This window comes from Hevea brasiliensis, chromosome 18, assembly GCF_030052815.1.
Source record: "Hevea brasiliensis isolate MT/VB/25A 57/8 chromosome 18, ASM3005281v1, whole genome shotgun sequence".
Lineage (NCBI taxonomy): Eukaryota > Viridiplantae > Streptophyta > Magnoliopsida > Malpighiales > Euphorbiaceae > Hevea > Hevea brasiliensis.
In genome coordinates, this window is record NC_079510.1 from 50,196,146 (window position 1) to 50,208,408 (window position 12,263).

Here is a 12,263-nt window from a genome sequence, read left to right on the forward strand (position 1 = left end):
CTTTTGGAGTCCAGTTTTTGAAGAACACTTTAATTGATTGATTAGTTAAATCAAATCCAATGATCATAATCAAACAGGAAAGTGAGTTGGATTCTACCGAAAATTGTGTAGTTTAAAACCTTGAATCAAGACTAAAACAGGTCCATTTACACGACTCTGGTCTGGGAGGCTTTACAAAGTAATTAAGTGCATGAATACAGAACATTAACCTTTCTATTGTAGGCTTTTAATGGTGAGATTTGGTGAATTTTATCGTAATAAAGCTAGAAAAGGGCCATCTCGGTAATTGCACAGAAAACAGACGATACCCACATCATCCGCCTTTCTCTTTTTTATATTCCATCCATGCCTCTCTCTCACGCAACCCTGGAAAAAGTTCTGTAAACACCACAAATCAATTTCTCTACCCTCTTTCTAATTAGTTTTCTTGTAATCTCTCGCATGGTGCTATAAATCCCTTGTCCTTTAATGGGTTTTGAATTTCTAGTTAAATAAATCTTTCCTCTAGTTCCAGACTCATTAAATTCTTGTTTATTTTCTTTATGGAAGGAAATGAAATCCCATGGGAATTCAACTCCGTTTCAGCTTTGATTCGCATCGAGATCATGAGTGCAATTTCCTCTGAAACTATTTTCCATCTCTCCTCTAATCCTCTCTTTTCTTGCATTATCACTCTCTACGCTCTAATTCTCATCTACTTCCCTCACGCTCTCAAAATCTCTCTCTCCACAGTTTTGATCCTCAGTGCCCTTCTCTTGCTCTTTCTCCTTCGCCTCGGCGCCATTCAGAGACTACATAATAAAAAGCCAGATGAAAATGAGAGCAAAGAAAACAACAGGGACGGAGATTTAGATGAAGCAGAAAAGTCTAGTTTTTTGGCCAAAGAAGACAAATGGGTTGCATTCCAAGGTGAAACAGGCATTGACTCGAATCCAAAACCGGATTTTGAGGTGTCATTTGTTGAATGGGACATGAGGGCACCATTAGAGGTCATATACGAAGCTTACGAAGGTGAAGAAGATGAAGAGAATGACAATGAGAAGCATGAGGATTCTGATCCTACCAGGACTGCAGCTTTGGAGAGGTACCCATCTTTGTCAATGTACTATCCAGAAACGGACTCGGATACCTCCTCTGATGGCGGTTTTTGGGTGAACGGAGAATGGGATTCCCCGGAGAGCGTTTGCTTTAGATGGGAAGAGGAAGATAAAGCGGGCTTGTTGATAGAGATAGCTCTCGATAGCAATGACAAGAAGCAACCGGGTTTGGGTTTTGAGGTTGAAGAAGATAATTTAATAGAGATTGATCTATGATTTATCTCCGCCCAAAAACGATGCGCTTACCGGTGAATTGCAATTAAGCGAGGAAAAGGAGCCGTTTGATGAGTTAAGTATGGTTAACGTAGATCAGTTAAGGTAATTAGCAAGCGAATATCTGTTTCAATGCAGGACTCCAATACTCTCCCTCGACTGGACTCTAGCTTTTAAGTTCAGTTGTCACTTATTACTTTATTACATATAGTGGTCTATTTAGAGTTTGGCGTTTTTTTTTTTTAAGCTTGACTCTACTAGTCATACTTTGAAAATCTTTTGCACTTGGAGAAGAGATAAACATCAGAGTTCGTGGATCCTTGTGTTCAAGAAGATCCTTCAAAAATCAGTTCACTGTTAAGATGTATATCTTGTTTTTCTTGATAAAAGATTTTGTACATCTTCTTACTGTTAATGAAAAGAGTAAGCTACCTAACTTAAAAGTTTGCGCTTATAAATTCGTGCTAAGAAGATGACTCACATAAAAGACATCCAAATGCAAAAAATGGACAAGAGTATTACTATCAGTTGATTTGCATTTTAGAGAACTAAGAGACCTCCAAGGGATGGTACTATCAATGAGGCCATAACTTAGATTTTATATAATGCCAAAACATATTACAGCGTACAAGACAATGCAATAAAATGTCCGAATTCAGTTGTTGTAACATTGCCAAAAGTTATGCTTCTTGCTCGTAATTGGGTGACCTGCCAACATCATTTCATTAAGCAACGCATGCCTACGTTGAATGGAAGGAAATTGTGGGTGGGAAAGAATAATCAAAATCTGAGTCTTATCAGCTTTGAAGACTGATCAGATGGCAACAAAGTCTTCACCAAATGGTCACTTTAAACAATTTTCCATCTTATTAACTGTTAACAATGACTTAATCAATAATGATGAAAGAGACTTTCTCATACCTAACTATGAGTTCCTCCTGTACAATTTAGCTAATAGTCTTTAATTTGTCCTTGCTCTCGAAGCAACTCTGGTGTGCTTTTGTTTTTGTTTTGGCTGGAATATATGACTAGCAACCTTTGGATGAAAGGATTTTGATTTGGATATAGATATTCCAAATTGCAAACTGATTCAAATTACTACTCATTAAGTTACTATAACAAAAGGATTTTGATTGTCGAATCATAATTCAAAAGTTGCACTTGGACTATTGAATAATAACTTAAAATATATAAAGATCATTTTTAAAATTGAAAATTTAATTAGAATCCATTTAAAAAATTCAATTATATCGAAATTTATTACTAGAGTCAACTGTTCATGTTTACATTAGCATTTAACTTTTGCTTTTGAAACTATAAACTTACTGCTGCTACATTTTCTCTCTGAAAGAAAATTACAAAGTTAATGCATTTCTCTTAGATAATAATGGCAGTTGAGTCTCTTACTTAAGAAATATACTTCTTAAACCTGATCTTTTCCCTCTTTCTAGTTTTTCTAGTGAGAGGTTTTCTTTTGTCCCACCTTCTTGTTTCCAGCGGTGCCAAATCACTTTTCTTTGCCAATCGAGGTTTTTCCCTATTTCTTTCAGGCAGAAAATAACCAGCTAATTTTTCCCTCAGAAAAGTGAGTTTTGCCATCCCAACCTTCAGCAGAAGTGTGCATAAATAAGTTATGTTTTTATGTAAAGCAGGCACGTATTGGGAGGGTCACTAATTGATCTACTATTTGTGTGATTGCATGCAGGTTCTAAGCCTTCTTTTGTGTCTTGGGTGCCCCGTTGTCTAACCCAATAGTGAAGAAGGCAATTGTGGATGTACATGTTTGTTCTCTAGGCACATATGGGTATGGTATCTCCGGGGATGTTACTGGTATAACCTTTAAATATCCAGTCCCTCAAATAGCTATAAGAGAATGAGAGGCTATCAGAGATCTACCTATCACCTGTTGGAACTGCTGAACCCTAGGCTCTATCTCGGTTGAAGTTATTTCACTCTTGCGGGTAGGGGTTCCAGTTCCACCTCACTAATTTTCTCTTTGCTTTCTGAAGGAACCTTTCCTAGCTCATTCCTTTGGCGTTTTCTTCAGCTTTGGTCCCGGATTCAGAGTTGCCTCCCCTACTTGACAGCGTTGAACATGCCTCCAAAGGGTTGGGTTCCCGGATATACAGATCTGGTTGTATTGAATTGGGTTGTTGTAATTATAAGTGGTTTGTAAAGATAGAGCAGCTCTTGTAAGCCAACTTTTAGTTCTGAGCTGTGATTTATTGGGCTTTAAAGCCCTTTTCTAGTAATGGATTAACTTTATCTTTAAAGGAAGAAACAACAACTCTACTTCCCAAAATGCTCCATGGATCTGAATTAGAGCGCTGACATCAAATTCCCTAACAACTTGCTAATCTTTCGGTAATCAATAGGTCGTGTCTCCCCGAACAATTATATGGTCATTAATGACGATGTCCATGGGCCAACACTATCCTCTATTTGTTTATATTTAAAGATCCTCCATTTATTTCATTGAGCCCGTTGTAAGATTATTAAAATTACTCGTTTATATTAATCAAGTTTAAAATTTAATTATTAATAATTGAATATTTATCTTATAATATATAAAATTAAAGGTTAACAATTGAGTATTAAAAAAAAATTAAATTTAAATTCCACCATTTTCATCCAAACAAAAATTTTCTTTGATGATTCACTTTTAAATTTTAATTAAATTGTAATGCTTAATTAAAATAACTCCATTTTATCGATAAATTTTGGATTAATAGTTAACATTGTTCATAAAATTATAAAATTTTAATTTTGAATCCTTTTTAATGAAAAAAATCTCTCCACCTTACACTGCATTGATATTTTTATAAACTATAATTATACAAAATAAAATAAGAAAAATCATAAAATATTCATAGTGTATATGAAAATAATATACCACATAAGGTTTTTTTTTTTTTCTCTCCCTAATGATGTAACATTTAATCAACTGGTCAATTGTTTAAGAGAATAGATGGCTCAAAAAACAATTTAAACTCTAAAACATTAAAAAAAATTACACCAAAATGATAATAATTTGACTTTAGGTTGCGTGGAAAGCGAAGATCCTTAGCATTCCAATTACAATTGCTTGATCAAATTTGATAAGTCGTTTGAAATTTTTTTGGGTTGTGTTTGGTGATAGCGAAATGCTAATCCAGCCTGGCCGGAGCACATATTAGACTGGAATAAATAAATAAATAAACACAGCCCAGGCCAGCAGCAGTTTCTTCTAGAAAATCATGGTCTGCACGCGGCACGCCTCCTCTTATTAATTAGAACATTCATGCAAATCTAATTTTACGAAACTCATTTCCAAATTCCAATTTTATGGCATCTTCGACTTTTGCTTTTGGTCAAATCATCTGATGTCACCTCACCCTTTTTTAATCAAAAAATTAATAATTAATTTAATGAACTTCTTTTTTTATAAAAAAATAAAAATATTTATAATAAATAATTCACGCCCAAAGCACAAAATATGAAATTAATAAAAAATTATTGTGAAATTTATAAAGTATGGATTAAGTTAATCAACAATCAGTGTAACATTTATATCATTTTTTGTACTTAAAGAAGTTGATTAAAAAAAGGTGCGTTTGAAAAAAACTTAGGCTGCCACCGAAAAAATAACAAAATCACTTACCGTTGATCTTCATCACTAGGTTGGGTGCCGTCGATCAACGGTTCCCAGGAATTTAACCGGATTTGTGTCCGGTCCGGTCCAGTCCAAACCTTTGCTGAATAATAGAAAAAGCCGGGGGCCACAGAATCACCACGCGTTCAGTTTCTGGGACGACAAGTAAGAAAGGACCTGCAAGGCTCGATTCCGTATAGCACGTGCTGCGATTTCCTTGCCCTACAAGTCGATCAACGGCAAAGCTGGAACCATCTGGACAGCTACACGCACAGCCATCAGGTTCGCGTTTCCAACCTCTTTCTCCCGTCTCCAACCTTTTCGGGCTCTCTCTCTCTCTCTGCAATTTACCTGCTTCTTCTTCTGCTACTCTTAACAAAAGAAATCGCCTCTCTCTCGTTTTTCTCTCTGTTTTATATAGCTTAAAAGCGCTCTGTTTATCTACTAGTTTCTCCAGAATTTTTCTAAATAGATCTGATTGTGAGCGAAAATGAGAGGTTTAAGGTTGTTCGAGAGAGCTTCTAGATCCTTTCATGACTATCCTTTGCTCTCTAAGTTTATTGTGGTCTGCGCCGTCAGGTAAATACTTGCTCTGTTTCATCTTCTTCTGCTTCTTCGATTCCTTTTTTTTTTTTTTTTGGCTTTTACCTTATGTGAGTTTTTCTTCATGTTTCGTTTGTTTCTAGTTTAATATAGACAACTACCTGATTTGATCATTAATGATTTTTCTCATTTTTAGTGCTTAGTGATGATTATTTCTTTTTGTAAAGCTAATAAAATGATTTGATAATGTAAATATTCTCTGTTTTGATTCGAGTCTCTTGGATGTTCATAGATTTTGAGCTCTTTGATTGCTATTATAGAGATTTTTTAACACTCTGTTTATTTGCATATTATTATATCTATAATACTTCAACAAACAGATTCAATATTTCAGATTTTGTCTATTATACTCTGCCGCAGATTTTATTGTTTTTAATCTTTTTTTTTTTTCCTTTCCTCAATCGAAATAATAATAATAAAATCTGCTGTTTTAAAAAATATTGCGGTGGTTAAAATTTTCTTTTGAAAACGCATTTCTGTTATTGGATCTGTTCATTGATATAAGAATTAAGAAGAGCAAACAGAGTCACGGTGCAGAGAGCAGAGCAAAGTGATGGTGTTCTTCTCTCTCTGCCATAAGCTTCAGCGGTTCAGCCCAAAATGTGTCACTTTAATATATAGAGAACAAATTTTTATTTCTATCATATTGAAGAAAAGAGATATGCAGAACGCCACGCGTTTATTTCTTTATTTTGTTTAGTGCGGTTTAACATGGGGCTATGCAACAACTAGGAGGTTAAGTGATGATTGTGGTTTTGTTTATCAGATACGGATTCAAATGCTATACTATGATGATTTTAGGCGAACTTTAGGTGCTTGCTAGGCCAGGCTAGAAAATGTGATATTCTCAAGTAGTAAATTCAATTATTCTTGCGAAACAATTAGTTTTTTTTTTTTTTTTTTTTTTTGGGGGGGGGGGGGGGGGGGGGTGGTGGTGTGTGGGTGGGGGGATGTCTACCTTCACTAGTGCTAGAAAATGGGTTAAGGGAGTTGCATAAGCTGTCACTTCAGTCAAATAATTAACGCAGTTGGCCTCTTGCTTTTGTCTTACTTTGGCCCTTTCTTGTGTAGTACGTTCGAAGTTTGTACGTTTTCATTCCTACTGCAGGGTTCCTCAAAATTAGTAACCTAACTACTATTTTGCTGCTTGTTCTTACTTTCATTTTTCTCTTGGCTGTGCCAATGCATATGGTTCAGTGGTGGGGGCCTTTTAGCCTATGCTGATGCAAACTCATCCAATGGTGTACATGCTTTGGCACCACCCGAGGAGGTAAGCAAGAAAAAGAAGGTTGTTGTGCTTGGAACTGGTTGGGCAGGAACAAGTTTTTTGAAGAAACTAAATAACCCTTCATATGATGTACAAGTGATATCGCCTCGCAACTACTTCGCTTTCACTCCCCTGCTACCAAGTGTTACGTGTGGTACAGTGGAAGCTCGCAGCATTGTTGAACCTGTTCGTAACATTGTTAGGAAGGTAACAAAAGATCACCATTCACAAATTGCATCTGATAAACTTGTGAAAAGGCAACTTGATAATAGTCCACCCCAACCCCCACAACCGCCCGCGGCCCCCTTCCTTTCTTTTTCTTTATATTGAAACATGCTGTTTGCTTAGTATTTACCATGGTCTTAGTTGTAATAGCTGTTCTTTTATGATTCCACCCTCTTAAACTGTTCCCAAATGTTTGCTGTTTGAAAATGGGTTGATGTTACTTTAGTTTTCACCCAGAGAACACTCGCTCTTCATGCTAAATAAAGAATGTCAGGATGTAATAGTATTGTCATTAAAATATGAATTATATGTTCTGTTGTATTTTTCTGTGTGTCACCTGACCAGTGTAATCCGGACAATATTTACATGTTGATATTGCTCTTTGTTATGTCTTATGTACCATTGATAAGTTTCTAAATGTTAATGGTTAGATGTGTTGTGGTGTCATTGATAGCACTTTCTGGTTTGAAGTACGAATGTCCTACTGTTGATATGGAAAAACTGATGAACACAATGCAATGGTGCATGGGAATGAGTTGATGAGGAATTTTTTTGTTCAAGTGTGGAATAACTATATGGAACAAGATCAATCCATGAGCAGCAAGAAAGCTACTGGTTTGAAGAAAGAAAAACCAATATTGAGATATCATGACTCAACTCTTGAGAAAAGGAAGAGCAAAAGAGTCGCTGAAAAGAACTTAAATGAAGGAAAACTGTTCGAATTTTTCATGATCTGAAAATACTGTCTGAACACCTACTTTGTACATCTGTAGACTGTAGTTATTATCATTATGATGCGATGCAGTAATTGGTCCTTGTTTCCAACTTGTGCAGAAAAATGTGGACATTAGTTTCTGGGAAGCTGAATGTTTCAAGATTGATGCAGAAAACAAAAAAGTTTATTGTAGATGTAATCAAAATACAAATATGAATGGGAAAGAAGAATTTGTCGTAGACTATGACTACCTTGTAATAGCCATGGGAGCTCGCCCAAATACATTTAACACGCCTGGAGTGATGGAATATTGCAATTTCTTGAAGGTAACTTCCTTGCAAATCTATTCAATAAGCATTTCTTCTTCTTCATCTTCTCTTTTCTGTTTTCTCTTTGGAAAATGAAAAATGACAATGAAAAAATATGGCTGCTAGGTGACGGAACAACATCTCTTTGTTCACACATGTTACCATTGTGCTAACTTTCAAGGAAATGCATTTCCCCTTGCAGGAGGTTGAAGACGCACAGAAGATCCGTAGGACTGTTATTGACAACTTTGAAAAGGCCAGTCTACCAAATTTAAGCGATGAAGAGAGAAAGAGAATTCTTCATTTTGTGGTGGTTGGTGGTGGTCCAACCGGTGTGGAGTTTGCTGCAGAGCTTCATGATTTCGTAAATGAGGATTTAGTCAAACTATATCCTGCAGCCAAAGATTTTGTAAAAATAACACTTCTTGAGGCAGCAGATCATATTCTGAACATGTAAGGATCACAATTGATTGCCAATGTACAATGACACTCTTTGAAGTTTATTTGAATACCCCCCTACCTTTCTTGAAGAAGATATCTCATACTCGTGGGAGAATCTAAATGCAGGTTTGACAAAAGAATCACGGGGTTTGCTGAAGAGAAGTTCAAAAGAGACGGCATTGATGTGAAACTAGGGTCAATGGTTGTGAAAGTATCTGATAAAGAAATTTCTACTAAAGTAAGGGGGAATGGAGAAACTACGTCTATTCCTTATGGAATGGTTGTCTGGTCAACTGGAATTGGAACTCGTCCTGTCATAAGGGATTTTATGAAGCAAATTGGTCAGGTATGTTATTTTAGGCCTGTTACTTGATATATATTTGTTGTCTGTCTGTCTCAATGTTATTTTCCTATGTTATTTTAGGCCTATGGACTGATGTATTTGTTGTCTGTTTGTCTCAAGGGTATTTGACTATCTTCTATTAGTTCCTTAATAATTTATGCAGATGAGCAATATTTTTTGAATTTCATTACATGCGTTTGATAAACCATCTGTTCCTGTGATCAGACTAACAGGCGTGCTCTAGCAACTGATGAGTGGCTGCGAGTTGAGGGATGTAATAACGTATATGCGCTTGGTGATTGTGCAACAATTAACCAGCGCAAAGTCATGGTACCTGTCCTTTTTCCTCTCTGTTACATTTTCTATGCATTAAATAATCTCTGTTTATACGCGAAATTTTTTTTGCTTTTTGTTCCTGTATCAGCATTTACTGTCCATCTAATCTATAATCACCTTAAAATTGAACATTTCTAGTTTATTATGAAAATCATACAATCCTTTGTTCATTTGGCTTTTTTCCCCCCTTTCTTTTACTCTGCTTGTAGGAAGATATCTCAGCAATATTTAAGAAGGCAGACAAGGACAATTCTGGAACACTCACAGTAAAAGAATTTCAGGAAGTTATTGATGACATCTGTGAAAGATATCCCCAAGTGGAACTTTATTTAAAGAATAAAAAAATGCGCAATATTGTTGATATGCTGAAGGAAGCCAAAGGGGATGTTGCAAAAGAATCCATTGAACTAAATATCAATGAGTTTAAAACAGCTCTTTCTGAAGTGGATTCTCAGATGAAGAATCTTCCAGCAACAGCGCAGGTGTTGTATTACTCTTGTTACGACAGAGTCTAATTGTTGAAATTTTCTAAGATATATCTTCATATGATGTTTTCATGTGTAATTTTAGGTTGCATCTCAACAAGGTACGTACCTTGCCAATTGCTTCAACCGCATGGAGGAGGCTGAGAAAAACCCAGAAGGCCCTCTCAGGTTTAGGGGAGAAGGCCGCCATCGGTTTCGCCCTTTCAGGTTTGCATTGATCTCTAGCATTTTTGTGCATGAGCAAAGCATGCGTACGTGTGTGCTGGTGTTTTAACTTATGTTACAACTAGTATGTTGGTAGTTATTTTCCTACATACCATGTCTTGATATGTTGGAATGAAATAGTTATGATGCTAGTTTTAGTGATGTTCCATATTCCTGAATCTGTTGTATCAGTTGCTTGTGGTCTTTTGAGTAGTTGTTGGGACTTATGAATGTCATTGCTCATTTGCTCAATGGTGAGCCATGTTCCAGGTACAAGCATCTTGGGCAATTTGCTCCATTGGGAGGAGAGCAAACGGCAGCACAACTTCCTGGTGATTGGGTTTCAATAGGACATAGCAGTCAGTGGCTTTGGTATTCTGTCTACGCTAGGTAATATATCTCTTTCCTTGTTTGCAAGTAGTCATTAACTGCCAACTCTACGCACAATTTATCAGGAACTAAATTTTCTTTGAATTTTTTAATTTTATTTTTTCAGCAAGCAAGTTAGCTGGCGTACAAGGGCATTGGTGGTATCTGACTGGACAAGGCGTTTCATCTTTGGAAGGGATTCCAGTGGAATTTGAGGTGCCGCTAACCCCAGGTTCTTGCGCTGGAGTGTTGGAGCACATACTGTTCATGCCACTTTGGTACAAATGAGAAAATTTTTGCTCACACATTATTTTCTGGTCTAATCAATTCTTTGAATAATCACATAGATATCAGTGGCTTAGCAGCAACTGGAAAGATAAGTAGGTGTTTTTTTTTTTTTTTTTTTTTTTGGGTCGGAGGCGTCTTTTGTTAATGCTCAGAAAAATTACTTACTGCGTTTGTTATTGATTTTTTTGGCAAATTTGGGGTATGAGCGAGTACCAGATTTTGCTTCTAACTATTGCTTAAATAATGAGATGCTTGATTTAGGTTTTGTTGCATAGGACAGACTGGTCCTATACAGTAATTTCTCTGCTTGCATTTTAATGCTATATTGAAGCCGCACGCTTCTGTTGCCCTCTCTCTGTTGCCTCATGTTCACGAGTGTCTTTAAGTCAACTTGTGAATAGGATTAGACTATTTATCGTGAACTTTTATAGCTAAGGTGAAATTACCGCTATGTAGTATCAGACTGGAGAGTATTAGCTGAGGTCAAATTGCAGCTAGCCATAATAAGCGTTTTCTGAGGCTTGATTTTTAGAAGCTTTAGTGATGCAACTGGCAAACTGCCCGACAATGCTGTGGCCTAGGGTCGTGAATGGGACATTCGATCAATTTGGCTGTTATCCTTCGAGCATTTGGAACCAGATAAGAAAAATTCTCAAAAGAAACTCGTCCAATGATTAGGTCTAAGATATTGGGTTTGAGTTTATTCAGCATAAATCTTGACCCATCGTATCTTATGCTTATATGTAGGCCGGTATTGTGCTCAAGGGGCCAACAATATTGTATTTTAAAACGAGTAAAGATAGTTTCTTGGCTGAATTAGGCATACTTATGGGTAATCCTTTAGGATTTTCCAATCCTTTTTCTTATCATAGCATCTCATATCAACATGCCAGGTAAATCATTTATGTCTGAATCGTATTAACAATTGTGAGATGCCAATAATTGGTCCTTGGAAAGTAAAAAAACTAAAGGTGTAATTCTTTCTAATCTTCGTGTGAAGTCAGGTTTGCGTTTGGTCTATCTAAAGCCAGTGGTGGCAATGACATAGATAAACAGTATGTGATGGAATAGATATTGAGCGATAAGCCAAAAATATCGTACTAAATTGTTCTAAGAGTTCATTACTTTCTCGATTGAGTCTAGGCATTGAACCTCATGCCCTCATCCTTTTTCAATTGAACCTCCCTAGACTCTGGCCAGACTATGGCATATACCACCCAAAACTTGGTCATTATCATTCTCAACGCCATAGCTGGTTACTTGTAGTTAGAAGTAATTAAACTCGAAATGTCAAGACAAATTGATCAACAGATTGGCCCATTTTGTCCTGCACGACAGCTGGCAAGTGTAAAACCCCTAAACTAGTTCTGTTTTTTTGTGATATATTTTAGGTGATAGGCGAGATTACATAGATTGGACAATGATGTGGACGTTGAAAGAAAATTATAGTTGGTAGAACATGGGGTTCTTTATCCCTGGGGGACAACAGGGTAAGCGTGTATTCTAAATTTCTAATAGAAGTTAAGTATAGCCCTTCATTTTATAGAAACTAAGATGATCCTAATGGTGGGTTCTCGTTTGAGAACACACACACACTAGCTGAAAAATACTCTTTTATCTAACATATTCGGTTCCAAATTTGTTATTATATTGATAAGAAAGCGTTATTAATTATTAAGTAATAAAGTATTAATCAACCTTCTTTAATTAACACAAGGCATGACTCTAAACTTTGTTC

General features: G+C 36.3%; 2 protein-coding genes and 1 long non-coding RNA gene across 3 annotated transcripts; all 3 read left to right on the plus strand.

Annotated features, from left to right (window-relative positions):
- Positions 1-265: 265 nt before the first annotated feature.
- Positions 266-1,753, plus strand: LOC110666728 (uncharacterized). The gene has a single exon (XM_021827324.2). The coding sequence runs from the start codon at positions 543-545 to the stop codon at positions 1,311-1,313; it is 771 nt and encodes a 256-aa protein (XP_021683016.2). The 5' UTR covers positions 266-542; the 3' UTR covers positions 1,314-1,753.
- An 814-nt stretch (positions 1,754-2,567) lies between these two features.
- LOC131175933 (uncharacterized) lies at positions 2,568-3,597 on the plus strand. The gene is made up of 2 exons (XR_009146014.1): positions 2,568-2,895; positions 3,016-3,597. It is a non-coding gene; the product is annotated as an uncharacterized LOC131175933 (long non-coding RNA).
- A 1,569-nt stretch (positions 3,598-5,166) lies between these two features.
- LOC110666727 (external alternative NAD(P)H-ubiquinone oxidoreductase B2, mitochondrial) lies at positions 5,167-10,823 on the plus strand. Its single transcript, XM_021827323.2, has 10 exons — positions 5,167-5,520; positions 6,742-7,018; positions 7,871-8,077; positions 8,262-8,512; positions 8,627-8,846; positions 9,069-9,173; positions 9,389-9,661; positions 9,750-9,871; positions 10,139-10,258; positions 10,365-10,823. Exons 1-10 carry the CDS (start codon positions 5,432-5,434, stop codon positions 10,450-10,452), a joined length of 1,752 nt encoding a protein of 583 aa, XP_021683015.2. The 5' UTR covers positions 5,167-5,431; the 3' UTR covers positions 10,453-10,823.
- Positions 10,824-12,263: the final 1,440 nt, after the last annotated feature.